At 31.7% G+C, this 20,785-nt stretch overlaps 3 protein-coding genes across 4 annotated transcripts; 2 read left to right on the forward strand and 1 right to left on the reverse strand.

Moving 5' to 3' along the window:
* Positions 1-2,198: 2,198 nt before the first annotated feature.
* On the forward strand, positions 2,199-4,299 carry LOC115700559 (BAG family molecular chaperone regulator 8, chloroplastic). Its single transcript, XM_030628128.2, has 2 exons — positions 2,199-3,074; positions 3,158-4,299. The coding sequence occupies exons 1-2, from the start codon at positions 2,448-2,450 to the stop codon at positions 3,962-3,964; spliced, it is 1,434 nt and encodes a 477-aa protein (XP_030483988.2). The 5' UTR covers positions 2,199-2,447; the 3' UTR covers positions 3,965-4,299.
* Positions 4,300-5,445: 1,146 nt separating this feature from the next.
* Positions 5,446-8,294, reverse strand: LOC115698609 (protein FAR1-RELATED SEQUENCE 5). The gene is made up of 2 exons (XM_030625728.2): positions 8,102-8,294; positions 5,446-7,843 (listed from the first exon to the last, which is right to left on the reverse strand). Exon 2 carries the CDS (start codon positions 7,819-7,821, stop codon positions 5,713-5,715), a length of 2,109 nt encoding a protein of 702 aa, XP_030481588.2. The 5' UTR covers positions 7,822-7,843; positions 8,102-8,294; the 3' UTR covers positions 5,446-5,712.
* A 6,908-nt stretch (positions 8,295-15,202) lies between these two features.
* On the forward strand, positions 15,203-20,315 carry LOC115699096 (probable galacturonosyltransferase 14). 2 transcript variants are annotated; one of them, XM_030626332.2, is made up of 6 exons: positions 15,203-16,202; positions 17,054-17,109; positions 17,303-17,458; positions 17,636-18,226; positions 18,302-18,604; positions 19,305-20,315. In XM_030626332.2, the coding sequence occupies exons 1-6, from the start codon at positions 15,992-15,994 to the stop codon at positions 19,587-19,589; spliced, it is 1,602 nt and encodes a 533-aa protein (XP_030482192.2). In that variant the 5' UTR covers positions 15,203-15,991; the 3' UTR covers positions 19,590-20,315. The 2 variants fall into 2 exon arrangements, with proteins under 2 accessions (XP_030482192.2, XP_030482191.2); XM_030626331.2 differs by having other exon boundaries at positions 15,398-16,202; positions 17,300-17,458.
* The last annotated feature ends 470 nt before the right edge of the window (positions 20,316-20,785 follow it).

Genomic DNA, 20,785 nt, shown 5'->3' on the forward strand with positions numbered 1-20,785 from the left:
CAGTTTCCATAAGTAGTTTAATTAACATTTTGATCAATAAGAGCAGGATTATTCGAAGTTACTCTTAGATTATCTTCATTCCGCAGCCACGGATCCAACACTATATTAATTCGAAAACCATCACCAACTCTACATCTCCATTGGAGTTGCCCTAGAAGCCTTCTTAATTAAAAATGATCCATTAGGGTCTTTTCGAACAAACTCATTGTAGTTCCATTATTTTTCCATGATGTACTTATTTTTTATTATTTTTAATAAAAATGGTTATTGTTAAGAGAAAATATTGACACATATTCATATAGTTTTATTAAATATTAAGAGCATCTCCAAAGAGACATCAAATTTGGTGTTACACTATCACCAAATTTGGTGTCAAAAATTATTTCTACTCCAACCACAACACCAAAAATTACACTAAAAAAAATATTCCTTATTATTATATTAATTTTTTAATAAACTAAAAAAATAATATCATATTAATTAACAAAAATTACCACAATTGTTATATTTAAATAAACTTACTCATGTGATTAAAGACAATTGTTATATAATAAATTTTTACTTAAATTATAATTAAAAGAAAAAAATAATTTATGATATTCACATTTAAATTTACACAAAAATAAATATTATAAGGTGCTTTTACAATGTATTCTTTTAAATAAAAGAGTCACGCAACAGAAAGTTTGAATTTTATTTTCGGCATGTTAAATTTTTTTAAATTTTTTAAAATTTTGCAAGATGTTTTAAATAACTATAATGTACACGACCATAAAAAAAAAAAAGACTAAACAAGTCTCCCTAATGCCGAAACAGGTAGGAGTAAATCAGTGCACCACTTTTAAAGAAGTGCTTTATTTTCGGCTTATTAAATTTTTCTAAATTTTTTTAAATTTTACAGGATGTCTTAAATAATTATAATATACACTACTATATAAAAAAAAAAATAGACTAAAAAAGTTTGTCGGGTGCCGAAATAAATAGGTACATCACTTTTAAAAATGTGTATTAAAAAATTTCCCCAAAAATAATTCTTAATTTTACAAATATAATAATATAAATATATAAATATTAATTAAAGTATTAAAAAAACTAAAAAAAAAAAAAAAAAAAAACAATGCCGTCGCTACAGTGCACGGCATATAAGCCGTGCACTGTAGATAAACCCTCATTTTGCAGTGATAATTGCTGCCTCCTTGGAGCATTAACCACTCCATTTTTCAAGTTTTGCTGCCTCCTTGGAGGTGCTCTAACTAATATAAATTTGAAGAAAAGAAAAGATAGATTAACTTTACATTCTATCCATTTAAAAAAAAATTGCTTTTTCATTTTTACACTTCAAAATAGTTTTTTTTTTAGCATTTTTACAGAATTCTACACAAAAACTCCTATTGCAATTAACGCTACAACCTAAATCGTAACAAAAAATCGTATAAAAACCCCTATTGCAACTAGCGCTGCAACCACTTCAGAAACCCAAACCGTAAATTTGAAAAAAAAAAGTTAAAAAAAATAGTATATGGAGTAATTCCCCTAAAAAAAAAAAAAAAAACCTTACATTCTATTATTATTATTTATTTATTAAAAATTGTTAAAAAAATTATTACTGTTTAGTATCTTCTTTAATGTTATTATTAGTGTAACTAAATAAAGCATCTCATAACCACTTGAGGCTAGCTCAAGTGGCCATAAGTGAATGTGTGTTAACGATTGTAATAGATAAACGCTTAAATAAAAAAAAATCTCATATAATTTAAAAAGATTACTTTTAGAGACAATTTGTTGAGACACCTAGCATTGGTCTATTTATTTTTAAGAAAAAAAAAAGGTTAATTTCACAAATGCACAAAAATAACAAAAAAAAAAAAAACAACAAAAATACGGTTTCACGGAATTTTAAATATTTTTACGATTTTTTTTATTTTATTTACATAAAATACGGTCTTTTTATGTTTAAATTTTGTTCATTTGTTGTTAATTTTTTGTTATATGTATGTTATTTTTTGTTGTTTCTTTGTTGTTATTTTCATGTTACTTTTGTGTTGTTTTTTTGTTGATTTTATGTTGTTTTCGTGTTATTTTTTAAAAAACCGTAAAAATATAAAAAAAAAAAACATTCTTTGAACATAAAAATGTAAATATTTAAAAAAAAAAAAATAGTGCCTTATGTAATTATTTAAAAAAAAAAAAAAATTGGTAGTGGCCTGTGTGATGACTGATGAGTGTAATTTTTCTATAAGTTTATCTTTTTAGGCCTATAATTTATTAATTTAGCATATTCCCTCTTTATTACCATTTCTTATTATTATTAATTACTGCCTTAACCAAATTTTGCAGCTTTAACTAAATCCAGAAAAGGCAAACAAAACCCTCAATCTTAGCAAACATTTGCTCAAAACTCGAGCCTTTTGCAAAAGCTTTACCTTGAGTTTTCCATTTTACCTCCCATGGCGGCTCACCACCACCACCACCCTCCCCCTCCTCCTCAATGCTGCGGATGCTCTTCTGGCTATGGCTGTAGCTCTAATTGCGACTGTAACACCACTCACTTCAACCAACCCCACCATTGTTACCCTTCATCGTCATCTTCCATAGATTCGCATCCCCTTCTTCAAGTTATTGCTTCACATGTTCTACAGTCTACTACTGCTTCTGCTCAACAGCAACAACTCTACTCTCACTACCCAAAATCACGAACCCAGAACCGGAAAATCCATGACCAGTCTCGACACTCAAAGCAGCGATTGAGTCAACAAGAGCCAGAGCCAGAGGAGACCCATCTCTTGATCTCTTCTCTTCTTTCCCGTATTGAAGCCCTCGAAACCTCTCTTCACCGTTTCTCTTCTGATCGTTCTCATTACTCTCTTCGAGATGTGGCCGCTCGCGTGATCCAACTCCAGTTCAGAGCCTTTCTTGTTCGCAGATCACGAGCACTTAGGGAGCTCAAAGATCTTGCTCTCGTTAAGTCGGCCTTCACATCTCTCAAATCATCAATTTCTGACGAGACCCATTTTGATATTCACAATGTCTCTTCTAAAGCCATGGATTTGCTTGTTAAGCTCGAGTCTATTCAGGTAAAACATTTTATATCTATTAAATTTGTTGATTCATTATGTTTTCGTTCATGGACATTTCTTTATATGGTTTTTCGTTTTAGGGTGATGATTCCATGGTTAGAGATGGGAAAAGGTCTATCAGTAGAGATTTGGTTCAGTTTATGGATTTCATTGATGGGGTTGCCTTGAAAAGGCGTGAGCTTTCTATTAAAGCCAGGAAGAATGCGAGGTTTAGTCGAAACAGTGACCCACCTAAGGTTAATGTGAGCAAAAATGGCTTGGGTAGAGATCAGAGGGAAGTGATTAGAAAATTAAGAGAGAGAGTTGAAAAGATTCGTGGGTATACAATGGTTCCTCAGGATGATGATGAGTATGTTGAGTTTGAAGGATTTCAACATGTCAGTGATGAAGATAATGAGGCTGAGAACCCTATAGTTGTTATTAGTGGAAAGAAGGGTCCAATTAGAAATGGGGTGTTGGCAAACAGATCAGGGGATCAGCCTAGAGTGAAAAAGAGTGTGAGCTTTGCAGAGAATGATAATTTGTTCAAAGTTTTTAGCAATTCAAACGAGGCTAGTTCAAATGAGGAAGATAGTACTTCTACTAATTCTAGTGATGGTCATGGAGATGATGGGGAGAACAATGGGGCTGATGTTGAAGAACTTAAGGGCTTTTCTCTGGGCACTGAGGATGATGAGGAGGAGGAAGGAGATGTTGTCAGTGTAGGATCTTCACAGACCAGTAATGAGGAAAGGAATTCTAAAACCGAAAGCGTTACAAAAGGTGAAGTTAACTATAAAATTAAAGGGCATAATGAAGAGTTTGTATTCTCTGCTCCTTTGCCAGTTCAGATGGATGACAAAGCTGATTTGATGAAGAGGAGAAATGAGGTGAAAATTTTGAGGTAAGAACTAATAAGAAGAGCCATTAGCAGCGGTCAGAGTTGAGACATTATGTGGCTAGTGAATAGTAATTAGGTTCTAGTTTTGTTATTGTATCTTCCACAATTTCATTCTAATTATTCAGATTAATTTGTCAGAGCTGACAGGCATTAATATTGTGGGGCTTTATTAGATTTGTTGGTCTTTTCCCACAATTCCATTGACTTAAATATGCCAATTATTTGGTCTCAGAGATTTAATGTTCATGGAATGAGTGGTTTGGCTGTTATATTTCCCACCTCAATGTTGTAATGTTTTAGGACACAGGAGTTGAATGTATTTGTATCATTCATTGCTACTTCCATTATGATTGGCCCCATTTTGCAGCGGAAGGAGGTTAGTATTAGACAGATGGGTGATTTGTGGTTCAAGAGATTTGTCTGCACAATGCTAACTATTGTCTTGTTTAAACTAGTCACCATTTAATCAATCCAGAGTTTAACCTTTTCCTGCTTTGGATTCTATTATTTTTAAGGAAAAAAGGAAGAAGATAAAGTCTGCAAGATTAACATTCTATTATCATTCAGCTAGAAACTGAAAAAAAAAAAAGGATATGATTAAGAGGTAAAAAAAATGTCTTGAAAGTTAATCACCGTCAAAGACAATTTCTGTTCTTGGGGTTCATATTAATTTTGAGAAAGGGTACCATTAACAAAAGTTTCAAGAAATAGCCTGAATTTCATTCTTACAACTTTTTCTCTGGCAAAGCTTAATTGCTGAGATAAGTAAGGCCCTTTTAGTCTCAGCTTCAAGTGGTGAACCAGCTTAGAGTTCAGAGGAAAACAACAGCTGCTGAACCCTTCCATTTGCATCGTATAATAAACTTATTGGTAGAGAAGGAGCTAAATATGAGACATTGACTATTTTCATGATGAAATATGGGCATAACTAAGTTCTCAACTCATTATTCGATTTTATGATTTCTTCTTTCTAGGATTGTTGTTCTATACAATTAAGAAAATTTTCATCTATAATTCTCAACCATATTATGAAATATAGAAATCAAGATAGGATATGCACAGAAAAAAAAATGGGGGCGTGAAATTGATTTTTTTTTTTTTTTGCTCGAACTGATTAGCATACATCAAAAGCCATTAATTTGTCTCCATCAAAAGCCATTAATTTGTCAATTGTGTAAAACTAAAACATCAAAGAACCCTACACAACATGACCAAAAGTTTAGGCCTAAATATGAATTGATTAAAGAATTCGGTAAATTTATGTTAGTAAAAATTACAAGTTTTCATACAATTTGTGTAAAAATATAGTTTTTTTTTTTTCTCAAAAAAGTTGTTTTATGGGAAAATTTCAAAATAAATAAATAAAATTAAAAATATGAGAAAATAGCATAAAGTAATGGGGAAGGAACTGGTCACCTTAAACTATTCTTATATTTTTAATTTTTTTTTTTCCACAAAATAAGTTCATGCAACTCATTATCCACACTAGCTCCACAATGAATCAATTTATTTGAAAAAATATACATCTTCTCAAAAATTTGGGACCAATATTCTTTACAACATATACAGTTATGGTATAAGAGATAATAACAATACCATTGATATGTTTAAACTGAATCCTTAAAAGTTTATCATGATCAGTGCACTTACAATGTGAAAATTGCTCTGCCACATATTTGGAGATACTAAGGTTTATGCTGAAATTTCTTTGTTGGCTTGACATTATCTTTCTCTTTTTCATCAGATGAAACTGTTTTATCTGACTGTAATCTTGGTATTATTATCGTCTTGCTTACTTGGGCTGCTGACCATTGTTTCTAGTTTTGGGGTGTGAATGGCATTTTTCTTGGCCCCAACAATTTTAATCCTAGCTTCCCTTAAGGCGTTTAATGCCACCTTGAAAATATGGTCAGAAGCCATACCTTCCTCTGCACATTTAATGGCTTCCTGATACAAAATATTGTACTGCAAATTCTTGCCTTTATGAGAACTACTCTGATTGCCAAACCTTGAAAATTCATCCGAAACAGCCTCATCTTTGGCACTTCTTGTCCACCTCTTTAAGATATAATGTTGTGGAAGCATAAACACATTTGTTATTTTGAATACTGCAAGAACATGTCTGCATATGATCCCTTCAAACTCAAACATCTTGCAATCACAAGTGGCAATTTGCTTGTTAACTCTGAATTCGACAGCATAAACTTTATGTCTTTCATCAAATCTAGCTACCTCGTATCTGGTGATTCCTTCCTCGTCTCCATATAATTTCACAGCAAGCACAAGAGACTCGAAAACTTCATCCTGAAACATGGAGAACATTTTTCTTGTGTACAGTTCTGCTGCTTGTTTTTCCACTGGCAATGGGGTTTTCAAAACTGGTTTAGTATAAAATGTTTCAAACTCTGCCTTTGCTTCTTTCTCATATTGGTCATTTAGAGCCTTTTCATATTGTTCTGCAAAATCTTGTAAGGTAGTCCCTGCATTCACGTAGCCATGAAAAAGTGAATTGACACTCCCACTTCTCTGAGCACCATACATGCCTGCAAAGAATGTGTCCCTTACAAGGATGGGAACCCACAATTTGCGGTCGATGTAAAGCGATTGAAGCCAATCATTTCCCCTAAGATTGTATTTGTCAAGAAGCCCTTCCCAAGTTGATTCAAATTCATCAGGTGACTCATTCTTATTAACACACTTCTCAAACTCCATTTGAAAGGTCCTTGGGAGTGCACCATAAACCAGTCCCATTTCCTTGGGCATTTTGCTCATGATATGCCACTTGCAATACCGGTGTTTTGAGTGTGGGAAAACTTGTTGTACTGCTTTACCAATAGTTGAGTCATAATCAGTAATAATCAAACCAGGTTGGCGTCCAGACATTGCTTCAAGCCAAGTAGTGAAGAGCCAAATGAAAGTGGATTCAGTCTCATCAGCAAGCAAAGCACAACCAAACAACATAGACTGTTTGTGATGATTTACCCCTGTAAAAGGAGCAAAGGGCATTTTATATTGATTTACTTGATAAGTTGTATCAAAGGCTACAACATCAGAGAAGCAACTATAAGCAATTCTAGATCTTGTGTCAACCCAGAACACACTGCTTAGCCTATCCTCTTCATCAACCTGAATGGCATAATAAAATGAAGAATCATTAGCTTGCATAGTCTTAAAAAACCCAAGTAGACTTTGGGCATCTATACCAAAAGAGCTCAGCCTTCCTCTTCCAATGTAGTTAACATTGGAAAATGACATTTTGCCAAAGCTGTTACCATCCTCATCAGCCAAACCATTCAAAGAACTACTTATGCTCAATGTAGGAGACCCAATAGAGTCACTTAAGCTCTTGTTCTGATCACATTCAAGCTTATGCGACCTTAGAAATTGCCTCATTGTTGGAGTGACTAGCTCATGGTTATGCTCTTTCTCTAATTTTGCCACAAACCATTTCCCATCATCTCGTTTTCTCACAGTCATCACTGCCTTGCAACCTTCCCTAGTGATAGGCCTACAACGCCTCCTTTTAACACCATTACAAACTGTATCCAAATCCGAACCCGAACCCTTCCTCTTCGCTCTTCTATCTCGACGAAAACCTTCTTTAGAACAACAAAACTCCCGGGATATGATTGAATTATCCTTTTTTGACCGATAATATGAGTTGACACGGACACTAAAACCTATCTCCTTAGCATAGGCATTGTAAAAGTTTCTAGCATCATCTTCAGAGCTAAACTCCATACCCAAAGTGGGTAATCGTAATGGAGCTTCAACAACATCCGCAACACAATACTCATTGAGTACTTCTTCAATGCCCACATAAGAATCCGCCATTTCTTTAGATTGTTCCTCTACCTCTTCCATTTATGTTGTTTATGTTCAAAACCTTTGACATTGTAACAAAACCAAAATGTAATCTTTAGTTCAGAAATATTATTAAAATCCAAAACTAATGAATACCCTTTAAAGCTTTTTGCATATTGATTATGTTTGTTTACTCTAATGTTCGAAAAATGCACACAGTATAATTACAAACTATGATTTGTAGTCTATACAAACCATACACATATGAAGAGTTATGTGTTATTTTTCATTTTAAATAAAGAACAATATTAGAGAAATATGAAAAGGAATACGCCATAACCTGAAGAAGGATGAGGCAGGCCGCCACGGACGATAGGCTGTGAGAGGACGATAATAACGCTCTGCTATCTCTTAAAACTCTTATGGATTAGAAGCGTTAAATAATAAATACTAGCGGTTGATGAGTTTTACTGTACCAGAGGATCTAACGGCTATAGTTTCAATATCTATGTAAATCATTTTAGTGCTTTTTTTATTTTTTATTTTATGTCATTGAGTAATATTTAGCAAAAAATAAAAAAATTATCTTCAAATAAGTTGCTCTTCATGTAAGAGCACACCCAATAGATGTTTTAAATTTGGTTGTTCTCTAAAATTAAGAAGAGAATATATAAATTTATCAAAAATATGACATACAACATAAATTTTTTGGTAATTGAATAAATATTATGTTTCAATGTTTGTGTGATTTTATCAAAAAAAAAAATATTTTTGTCTTATGTTGCTCATGTGTGAGTAATTTATGGTAAGTATCAAACTATAAACCCATAATAAGATTTTGATAATTAGATAAATGTTATGTTTATTATGATTTTATCCCAACAAAATAGATGCTTTTTTTTTTTTACATAAATTTACAACTTTACATCAATGAATAATCCTACTCTACATGTAAAGTAACACTATTCATTATTCTAAATTTATTTTATTAGTTTCTTTAGTTTTAAATTAATTTTTATATATGTGCATTTAACGAGATTCTCAGAAATTAAGTACGAAAGTAAACAAGCTTAAGAAAGAAATAAATTAGAGATAAGAGACTAGATTTTTACGTGGTTTGAGTATTAACGAACTCTAGTCTACTAGTCATTGTGATTAAGCTAGAAAAGCTCAAAGGTATTTCTTACAAGTGTTTATGCTCTAGTTGAAGAATCTTAATTCTTAATACTTCTTCCCAAAAATTAATTTTTCCTTCTTCACATGAAGGAGTAATGCTCTATTTATAGAGAAGAATCGGGTATGGGCATACCCAAACCCAATAGGGTTTAAGAGCAAATTCGAGAAAAAATGAGCAAGAAGGATTAATTAAATGAAGTTTTATTGCTAAAGCACCAAAAAAATAATCCAAAAACTAAATTTAAAAAATTCGGTACGATTGGAGCTTCTAATGTTAAAGAATTGAAAAGTGTGGAGTAGCGACTCAACATTAAAATTCAACGTCAGGACTCTGAAAGGTAAAAACTTTGATAGCAAGGTCGTGTTCAGCAAGTTTAGAGGCAGGCTTAACATTGGGATCCAATGTTAAGGCATTGGAACCCTTAAATCCTCGTTGTCCGAAATTGGGCTTCAAGCACCGCGACACTACAAAGGTAGTGTCACGACGCACTTGTGGCTGAATGACATAGGTCGTAACATAAGAGAATGTCGCGACTTGCCTCTTTTAAAATGTGAAAATTAGGATTTTTATCTTTTTAAAATGCTATATAAAGGATCCTTTTCAGCACTTTTTAGGGGAATATTTTAGGAGTACGGAAATTAAAAGCGAAAAGTGGCTCTAAAGACTTTCAACATTTATTTTTCGAAGAGTTCTTCTATTTTCTTTATTTTTCTTATGTTTTTAATTGCTATCGAATGTTTTCAATGATTATGAGTAGTTAGACTTTTTATTAGAGTGTTAATGGAGATTGTTTGACACTTTATTTTGATTTTAATATGATTTGGTTCTTTCCTAATTTCTATGTGCATATATTTCATTCGTACATAATTACTTTTAATTGCTCGATCACTTTAAATATTTTATAATTTCAATGTAAAATTTGAGAAGTAAGTGTTGATTATGTACGTGAAATAGACATAAATTTTGATATAGGACGAGAGTACATATATTGTTTATGTAGCATTTAGGATTTTTATGTTTAATGCCTCCTATGTGTTTAAATTTATCACAAGAGTAAAAAATAGATTGAGATTTATATGTCCTAACCCGAATATAATTTTTTTTAGTAATTTCTCTATAACATGAAAAATTAGAATTTGAGAATTAAATTATAATAGCAAGTTTGTTGAGAAATTAATCAATTTTCAAACTTAAAGCCTACTAATATCTAAAACTAATTTAAATTAATTGAAAAATTATTGTAAATTAATTTTAATCTGATAATTAGATTTTAATTAGAAAAATAAGATTCTACACTACCAAAATTTGAATTTTATTTCATTGACAAACTATTTTTAAAAGTTGAACAAATGGCAAAATTAGGCAACACAGGGGAGTACGCATTGCATACTCCCCTGCGCGTTAGGGGGAAAACCTGTTGAGGGGAGAGGCTGCAATGCATCCTACTTGACCGAGAAAACTTGGTCACGAGGTGCTTCAAACAATCCTGTGTCCAAGAATTCTCGGACATGCACTGTTTGAATCCGCGTGAATGGCGAGTCACACCCCTCGTCCGTGCGCGTCCACCTACAACCTAGCCTAGATATTTTTTCAACTTAAAAAAATCATAACTAATTTAATTTAAATCTAAATTGAGTTCTGTAAAAGCTTAAATTGATTAATTTTTCATCTACTTTCCAAAAAAAAAAAAATACTTCCAGTATGAAAATAAAATTATTTTTTGTCAAAATTTTGTAATTAACAGACAATCATTAATTAAGCACATAAATCAATATGAACACATCCAAATCATCATTTTAAATCTATATTTCATGAAAATAAATTATTACCATGACTCTAAGACCAGTTTTTGAAAGCTATTTTATCAAGATCTATATTTACTAACATGTATGTTTGATTATATTCTATAATCTAACATCCTAAACATGAATTTCCTAAAATAATGAATTAAACACATATAAAGTTCTAGAAAACCATACATTGGTGGCAGCAGAATATTATGGTTCCTTCCGTTCAGATCTCTAACCCTTGTTCTCCTCCGTTTAGATCTCTAACGCCTGTTCCTTTCTGTCGCATAGTAATAACAAGATTTGAACTTAGATCTCCTTCAGGTATTGGAATTCTTCATAATCTTCCACACTAGTACTGACTAGATATGAGTGGACAAGGTGCTCTATCACTATAGGGCTTCGAAATTGAAGAGAGAGAGAGAGAGAGAGAGAGAGAGAGAGAGAGAGAGAGAGAGAGAGAGAGAGAGAGAGAGAGAGAGAATTCGAAAATAGAGAGGAGCCTCTCTATTTCAATTTTTTGACATAATAGACTAATGAATGGTCGTCAAATTATGAGCCTCTCATATTCTATTTATAGGATTCTTTCTGGGGTTAGGATTTAAATTATATGAAGTTAAAAAAAAATAATGGCTAAATATTCACTTAAGTGGCCGGCTATATAATGAGCCCGACTAGTTTTAATTTTACCCTTTATTTAACAACTTATCTTTTTTTTTTTCATAAATGCCATATTTTAACTTTAAACATTTAAATGTCAAATCTATTTATTTAATAATTATAATTCATTATCAAATAAACTTATCATTTAACTTATTTATTAATTAGACCTTACGAAGTCTTTTAATTAACAAATAAATCTCAAAATTTCTTTTCTTCTCAATTAAGTTTTTGCTTAGTAAAAATTCATAAATTATACATAGTCTAATTTAGAATTATAATTGATTAAAATCAATTAACTGAATTTACAAACCAATATTATCTCAACTAGTGTGGGGACTATGAACCTATATAATAAAGCTTCCAATAAGTACATCTAGAATATATCGAGTAAATTCTTTATCTTATTAATTTCTCTTGATTCTACTATAAATTTAAAATTACACTCTTAATTATATTCTTAATTATATAGAATGCTTTATATATTCAAAATACAGATATACTATTAATTATACTATTAATTATCAATCGGTATAATATATGTAATGAAGAGTGCTATGAAAATTAAACAGGATGGCATATTACATTTTTTTTGGGTACTTAAATGGCATATTACAGCTTGAACTTTCCTATACTTTACCTGATTAGTTCCTTTCACATAAATATGATATGGTATCAAAGTGCCTATTCCATTTGTTTTTCAACTTTAATAACATTTTTTTTTTTTTTTTCAATTTTTGGTTCTCTACTTTCTTATTTATTATTTTCTTTTATTTAGAAAACAGAGTCTTCATTCAATTATATAAATTTGGCACAAAATCATATGGTTTTTGTGTTGAAAATTAAATAAATAAAGTAGGATCAAATTCAAATGAGTTTGGGTTGGCATTCTACTGATCAACCTCTTTCTTTTCAATGTGTTTATAAATGAAAGACTGACAGCATGTAATTCTTTAAAAATCTCACTTGTTTTTCCTCTTAATGTTATTGGGAAACAACAAGAGACTTGTCTTGTAATAGACAACTTGTCCCTATATCTTTTATTTAAATACAAATATAAGTATTTTTTAGTATACTAATGCCATTATTAAGATCTGTCAAACAAAGCAAAAAATGATGCTTAAGAAGGTAAACCAATGGAGGGTCTTCTTGTCTCCTTATGGATCTACCCTAATCACATATTACTTTTATTATAAATTTTAGGATAATTTACGATATAAATTTATTTTTGATAGTAATAATACTTAAATTATATTTTTGGAACTCTATAGGTATCTAATCATTAAATATCAAATCATTATCTACGTGTCATTTTTTTTTTGAATTTTTTTTTTTATCTGGACCAATTAGAGATTGTCACGTGATAATTTACTTAACATTTAATTATCATGTATTTACTGAGTTTTAAAAATATAACTTAAGTATTATTGCCGCCAAAATTAAACTTAAGTTTTATTTACAACCGAAAATTAAATTTAAATAATTATACTGTAAATTATTTTTTATTTTTATTTTATAATATTATGAATTTGAGTGGCATAACTAAGAAGCATGTGCAAAATGTGACTTGCAGAAAATGGATGTGTGTACTTATCTTTACTGGTAATATATTATTCTCTTCTGTTTAATATATTATCGTTACTAGTAATTGAATATATTTAGTTATTTACTTCTGTTTTAAGCTTTGAGAATTTTTAAAAGAGATTTTCAACTCATTAAAAACCCAAACAACAATGAAAATGCACTTACAATTTAGAAGTCAATTAAGTCAACAAACACCTAAAATGGGCCACTTTGGCTTTAGAATAAAGCTATTGTATACACTTTTTAAAACCCATTGTCTCCAACTCATTACAACACCTCATGTGTCATATGCTTTTATTCATCTTATGATTTATGATGTGCCCTTTAAATGGGTCCCCCATGTTCAGTTATAATACATTTTATGTACTTGTACAAAGTCGTTTTGCTAGTTTTGGCCTCAAAACATGACATTTTCACAAGTAGTGATACGATGAAACCCACTTATGATACTCTTCCCTAACATTTTATATAGTCTATATATATTTTGTTATATAACCAAATTAAGGTTAGGTTAGTTTAGGCTAGGTTAAGATAAGATGATGAAGCTATAATTTGTCTCTAGCTAAAATATATATACAAATAATCCAAAAATCCTTCTGTTTGAATAATTAGATTAGCAAAGTTAGACATATACGCAACTAATACAATCTCTATTTTTTCTTCTTCTTTCCATAATCTCAAAGTCTAATCAAATTCTAACTTTTGACTTTTATATTTGATTGAATATCATTTAATGGTGTTTTACTACAAATTAAATTATTTATTAAAAATTAATTTAACAAGAAAAACACAATTAGGGGTTTCTCAGATATTTTTATACAAACAAATTTGACCAATTATAAAAGTTCTATTTGGTGCCAATTTTTATGGGCTCAGTCTGAGTTAGTCTAGAACAAATATGGTTTTATTTATTTTTAATTTTTTAATCAGTTTCAACAAATGATGATGATTATTGTGGTCCAAAAAAGTGTACAACTCCAACCATGCACACCTAGAATTGGACCCAAAATTAAAAATCTATAATTCTTTTCTTTTCATTTATTATTTTACAAAACTTGTTTGGCCATATTTCTATGTCTCTTTCATATTATCTAGGGGAGAAGTTGATCATTATAGTCAGCAACTGAGTTTTTTCAGCAGAATACAGTATATATAAACAAGTATACATAAATAAAAATAAAATTAAAATAAAATGAGTTTGAAGAGGTCCACAGAATTTTCTATCCCAATTGCCCTATTGTTTGGCCCTATATACAATGGAATTAAGAATATAGCTTCACCCCAATTTGGATTTTGTGCTCATAATACAGCACCAACTACCAAGTCCCCCCAATCAATTTTTCATGCAGAGTTTTGAAATTAACTTGCAAGGTGATTTTTTTTAACTTTTATAACGAAAGTGACTGACTTTTATTCAATTCATTTTACATGATTTTGTTTGTAACATTTTATTAAAAAAAAAATTATATTGATAATAGTAATTTTAGACTTAAGTGGATACCAGCTTTTGTCACTAACTAAATGTATGGACAGATGATTTTTTTTATATGTTTTTATTATTATTAATGCTTATATTTAAACACTTTAAAAGCTCTTTTATAATCTCATGTGTTATATCACTTAAAAAGTTAAAAGGGTGTTAAAAATTATGAGAAAAAAATAGTCCAAATTTATTTTTTCATTTTTTAATACAAAAGATTGTGAACTTCTCACCAATCCCAATTAATGTATGGTCATTTGCATTATAAATTTATAGTTACCTTTAAATTAGTGTAAATGGATTTTGTTTCAATAAATAGCCATATAAATTTCAATAAAATCAATAACTTTTCTTTGAATGTTATTCAGCAATTTTCAACAATTAGAATTAGAATTACTCTCAATTAGTGCAAATAGAAAGTCTTTCTAATTAAATGCTCTTTTAATTTAATCTCTCTTAATTGACTTATAAATTAGACCATAATATATAATCAAATTAATTGACAAACGTTACAACTTTCCATAATTACAAAAATATTCATGGGTAAAGTTGGAAACTCCCTCCTCATTCCTCTATATCTTAACTTATACTCATGAGATTATACTCTAGTTTAACTTATATATAAGATTAATAATTAATCATAGTAAATATATTTAAATTGTAATAAAACACTAAAATTAAGAATTAGAATATGAAATTGTATCCACATAAATGAATGTTAAGGCAAATGTGGGTAGAGCATAAAACCAGGCCACACTCGTCTAAATTTAGTACCAAAACTTAGACCCACTCACTCATTGCCTTCTCTTCTCTCAAAACCCCTTAACTTAAGCACATCAAGTTTAGACTTTCTCTCTCACCCAAACACGGTTTTGACCAAAAAAATATATTTTTATTATTTATTTATTTTATATATTTTTTTTTTTAAAAAAAAAAGAAAAAAAAAACATTATTTTCTCATTGTAAAATTTGTATTTTTATTTTCCGGGAAAATGAAATGAAATTAGATCGGGGCCGATCCACCAATGAAAAAGCTCCTCAAGAACTCGTAAAGAAAAACTTAACACACAAAACACAATATCAAATACCAAATTTTCTCTCTCTATATTTTCTTTTCTTTCTCTCTAAACATTCCCATTTGGTCTGAGATTATTTCCTTTTTTTTTTTCCTTAATCCAACGGGAGAGAAAGTGTTTGGTGACGCAGAAATTCAAATTAAAAGATATAGTTTTTGTGGAATCATAAGGAGGAGAAGGGAGAAATATACGAAACCCAGTTGTTGAATCTGGCCAATGCGGTCTTTGAGAAGGCCGCAACGAGAAAAACAGCAGGAGAAGTATAGATCTGAATTGGGTTTTGAATCGGGAAGGCATTGTCGGTGGTCGGTGGATGATTTGGGGAAGTGGGTTCGGATCTGATGGTGGTGAGTTTGAGGCTATGGGCGTTGTTGTTGCTGTTGTTATTGGTAGATGTTTCTATAGTTTCGAGTTGGGGCGTTGGTTCAATTTGTGCTAGCGTGAAGAAGGGGCTGCATAAACGACGATGCAGCTTCGCTTCTCGCCTAGCATGAGAAGCATCACGATCTCAAGCACCAATGGCTTTATTGACTTGATGAAGATCAAGGTCGCAGCTCGCCATATCTCTTACAGAACCCTTTTTCACACCATTCTTATTCTTGCTTTCTTGCTGCCATTTGTCTTCATTCTTACTGCAGTTGTTACCCTTGAAGGTGTCAACAAGTGCTCCTCATTTGGTACTTTTCTCAATCAACTTTGTTTTGATCACTCTTGTATTTGATAGATCTTGATTGTTGTTCCACATATTGGTTTCTTTCTCTGAATTTAATTGTTTTATCATATGGGTTTGTTGGTTCGTTTGCCTGAATTTTGATTGCTTTGTCATTTGGGATCAGTTCCCACATTTGTTTTTTGCTCTGAGCTTTGATTACTTTGTTATTAGGTTCACTTCGATTTGAATCAAGTTCTACGTATTAGTTTATGTGGCATTTCTAGCAATTTCATTCGTGTGTTCATGTTGTGGTGTTCTATGGTATTGGCATTTTGTATCACTAGATTGGATTAATCTGTTCATGCAACTTCTTTAGTGATAGCTTAAAGCTTCATCTCATTTGGCTCGAGTAGTCAGTTCAAATTAGGATAAACTTTAGGACTTTCAACCTTAAATTCTGCAGAGCAATAACAATTTACTTTTGACTCAAGTTGTCATAGAAGATCAAGCAGCATTTCATCGATTATTCTTCTGCATGGTTTTTTTTTTAATTCAATTTTTAATTGTGATATGCATAATGAAATGTGGTGATTTTGATTGCTGTACTTCAGGTCTTCTAAGATCTGTAGTGGAGAATGGTATATGTAATGTGGTTTGTGTTGATTTGAATTTGAATCTTTGTATATCTTCTCCTTTGAGAACAATAATACGCATTTGCTAGTTTATTCAAAGCTATATGATCTTTCTATAATCATGCTGCTTTCTATGTCCCTTTCTCTTTATTACTTTGTTTCTTTGATGACGGTCATCGACTTTTATCCTTTAATGCTGTTATGATGAGTTAATGATTTTGTGCTCCTTTTATTTCATGCTCAGATTGTTTAGGCAGACGGTTGGGACCAAGGCTTCTTGGTAGAGTTGATGATTCCGGGGTAAAACACTTTCTCTATGAGCCAGTTTTTTTTTTTTTTCTAATTTTCTTTTAAGCTGAATTCTTTATTTTGTTTTGACTAACAAATTGTATTTATACGTTTTTCTTTCTCTTTTTGTCTAGATCTTTGGTTAACTATTCTCTTTGGTGATATTTTAAGCTGAATTCTTTATTTTGTTTTGATGGTGCAGCAGAAACTTGTCAGAGACTTCTACAAGGTTCTTAACCAAGTAAACGCTGAAGATATACCAACTGATTTGAAATTGCCAGATTCATTTAGTAATCTTGTTTCCGAAATGAAGGACAACCAATATGATGCAAAGACCTTTGCTTTTATGTTAAGGGCAATGGTATGTTACATGTGCCAGATTCATTTTGTCACTTATTTTTTATTTTTTTCAAAGCAAATATAGTTTTTCATTTTCCCTTTGTTTTATTGGATAATATATGTAATCTGCAAGGATTCCTTGCTGTCGTAAATCTAGGGATAAATTGTTTCTTACAAGTGCTTGCTTATTATTGCACAGATGGAGAAACTTGAAAAGGAGATGAGAGAGTCCAAGTTTGCTGAGCTGATGAACAAACATTTTGCTGCAAGTTCCATACCTAAAGGAATCCATTGTCTTTCTCTTCGTTTGACTGATGAATATTCATCCAATGCTCACGCGCGCAAACAGTTGCCTCCTCCTGAGTTACTACCTTTGCTCTCTGACAATTCTTACCACCATTTTATACTGGCAACCGATAACATTTTGGCTGCTTCAGTTGTTGTTACTTCTGCTGTCCAGTCATCTAAAGTCCCCGAGAAGATAGTTTTTCATGTCATTACTGACAAGAAAACATATGCGGGTATGCACTCATGGTTTGCTCTAAACCCTGTATCCCCTGCCATTGTTGAGGTCAAAGGTGTCCACCAGTTTGACTGGTTAACCAGAGAAAATGTTCCTGTGCTCGAAGCTGTAGAGAACCAAAATGGGATAAGAGATTATTATCATGGGAATCATGTAGCAGGAGCCAATCTCAGTGATACATCTCCTCGAACTTTTGCTTCTAAATTGCAGGCTAGAAGTCCAAAGTATATATCATTGCTCAACCATCTGCGGATCTATTTACCTGAGGTATTTATTTTTAATATATTTTTTGTTAAAAAGAAAATCTTTGTGATCAAAGTGCTAATTATGTCCACGATACAGTTATTTCCAAACCTCAACAAGGTTGTGTTTTTGGATGACGATATTGTGATCCAGCAAGATTTATCGCCACTTTGGGACATTGACCTCCAAGGAAAGGTTAATGGAGCTGTAGAAACTTGTAGAGGAGAAGATGAGTGGGTAATGTCTAAGCATTTCAGGAATTACTTTAATTTTTCCCATCCCCTTGTGGCAAAGAATATAGATCCTGAAGAATGTGCATGGGCTTATGGAATGAATATCTTTGATCTTAAGACTTGGAGGAAGACAAAGATTAGAGAGACATACCATTACTGGGTCAGAGAGGTAAATTCAATCAGCCATTTTCATGATTTTAGTATATTGTGACTGCTCCTTTTTTATTTTTTTCACTATATGATTAGTTTTAGTATTTGGAAGACTGTTCCTCTTTGCTCCATTTTTATGGATTTAAGTAAATTGAGAGTCTAGAAATGACACTTTACTTTTAGTTTTTAATGCAAAACATAAACTTTTAATTGTGTAATGCTTTTTTTTTTTGTGTGTGTGTGCCTCTGTCCAAGTCAGCTTCATGCTCTATTCCGCGTAGTAGGGCTAAACATATTTTTTGTGTGGACATTATAAAATTTTGAAGGCAGCAGTTTCACTTTCAGACAATGAAAGTTTGTTTTATACTTTGTTTCTTTAAGATGGAAGTTTTGTACACTTTTAGTTGACAATGAATAAGGTTGTCTGGACTAGCACTAAGAAAATATATAATAAGATTTGCTGAGCAAAAGTAAACTTTGTTAGGCTTACTCCATGTTTCTGTAAGCTGGCAGTTTTGTTCACTTTTAGTTGACAATGAATAAGGTCTTCATCTAGAATAGCACTAAGAAAAACTATAAGAAGATTTGCTGAGCAAAGTAAATTTGATTAGGGCTGTATTCGGTTTTGTTTTATTATGTTGCGTGATTATTTATATAGCGAAATATTGAGATTGCTGTTTTTTTAACCCTCTTCTAATTTTGTGGGTTTTTCAAAGCAGAATCTGAAGTCAAACCTGACATTGTGGAAGCTTGGAACGCTACCACCAGCTTTAATAGCATTTAGAGGTCATGTTCACCCAATAGACCCATCTTGGCACATGCTCGGATTGGGGTATCAAAATAAAACCAGCATTGAGAAAGTAAAAAAGGCTGCAGTTATCCATTACAATGGCCAGTCAAAACCATGGTTGCAAATTGGTTTTGAGCACCTTCGGCCGTTTTGGACAAAGTATGTCAACTACTCCAATGATTTTATCAGGAACTGCCACATCTTGGATTCATAGTCATCAAGCTGGAAGAAGAGCTAAAGCGAAATACCGGAAAATGGAAGAAGATCACAGTTGATACAGGTTTCATGTTAGTTTTTTGCAGCAAGACAGACAATCCAAGCAAGAATTGTCAAAAAGGGCATAAGTTCCCCTGTTCAATATGTACTGTCATCCCTTCCACATCTGCAGACAATGACCAGCATCCTCTGTCACAGGCATATGAGACTCATTCTTTCAATCTGTATCATAGAAATCCGTCTATTTTTTTGGTTGGAGAAGGATATAGTATTATTGGTCTTCCCATTGGGGGGGTTTTGCTTGATATTTTTTAGCGCATATTTCCGAATAAAAGTGAGATACTGAAGATTAAAAGACTGCCTGCCTGTGTCAACTCCATTATGCTGATTGATTGGGTGCAAGGAAGAGGAAGGTTAAGTTCTTTTGACAGGCTCCTCCATTTGCTCAACTCAAATATATTATGTTTTTTGCCCCACAAATTTTTTCCCACCACTTTAATTTTTTTTTTCCTTCTTTGTTTCATTTTTGTTAGTGCCCCATATCTTTCCCCCCTTTTATTTGATATCTTAGCATCTTTTGCAAATTTAGGAGTAGTTCCCTGAGTTTTGCTTTGTTAAAGATCCCATTGAAATGGGGAGAGCTCTACTTAGAACATATATTGTTATTTGTTATGTACGATTCACCATAGACATTTGAAATGTGCAGAAATTCTTTACCTCCTTCCTTTCCTACTCTCTTTTATCTTTCTTTCTTAGTCACTGAAATGTGACCATATTGTTTTGTTTATTTCTTTGATGTTACTTTAGATCAAATTTGGCAACCCAGTCAAATAATTTATAAGTTGACTTGTCATTTTCCTTTTACCTAGTTGATGTTTCTCCAATTTTCTAACTCTTTCTTAAAACATAGGAATCGTTCACGTGAAATGTCGTTTTTGTTGGATTTTTTAAAGAGGGTTACAGAGGATGATAATATTTTCTAGAGGCATTAGTTATAAGATTCTTGATCATAGAATTTTCCAAGTTGATGATGACAAAGAACCCATTTTGGGATATATTTTTCTATGTAACACTTGACATAGACGACCAAATCTTTGCATTTCTGATCATTTCAATGTGCATGAGTGGAGGAATAGATAATTATAGGGATTAGAGAGGGAGCGGGTTCTTGTTTTGATTCTTAAACACCAAAAT

This window comes from Cannabis sativa, chromosome 8 (assembly GCF_029168945.1).
Source record: "Cannabis sativa cultivar Pink pepper isolate KNU-18-1 chromosome 8, ASM2916894v1, whole genome shotgun sequence".
NCBI lineage: Eukaryota > Viridiplantae > Streptophyta > Magnoliopsida > Rosales > Cannabaceae > Cannabis > Cannabis sativa.

What these genes read in the sequence shown, in the direction of transcription:
- LOC115698609 (XM_030625728.2), bottom strand. Translation starts at nt 7,821, where the DNA reads ATGGAAGAGGTAGAGGAACAATCTAAAGAAATGGCGGATTCTTATGTG.
- LOC115699096 (XM_030626331.2), top strand. Translation starts at nt 15,992, where the DNA reads ATGCAGCTTCGCTTCTCGCCTAGCATGAGAAGCATCACGATCTCAAGC. An exon ending in CTTTTATGTTAAGGGCAATG is followed by an intron (nt 17,459 to 17,635) that starts GTATGTTACATG and finishes ATTATTGCACAG; the next exon opens with ATGGAGAAACTTGAAAAGGA. An exon ending in ACCATTACTGGGTCAGAGAG is followed by an intron (nt 18,605 to 19,304) that starts GTAAATTCAATC and finishes TTTTCAAAGCAG; the next exon opens with AATCTGAAGTCAAACCTGAC.
- LOC115700559 (XM_030628128.2), top strand. Translation starts at nt 2,448, where the DNA reads ATGGCGGCTCACCACCACCACCACCCTCCCCCTCCTCCTCAATGCTGC. An exon ending in TTAAGCTCGAGTCTATTCAG is followed by an intron (nt 3,075 to 3,157) that starts GTAAAACATTTT and finishes TTTTCGTTTTAG; the next exon opens with GGTGATGATTCCATGGTTAG.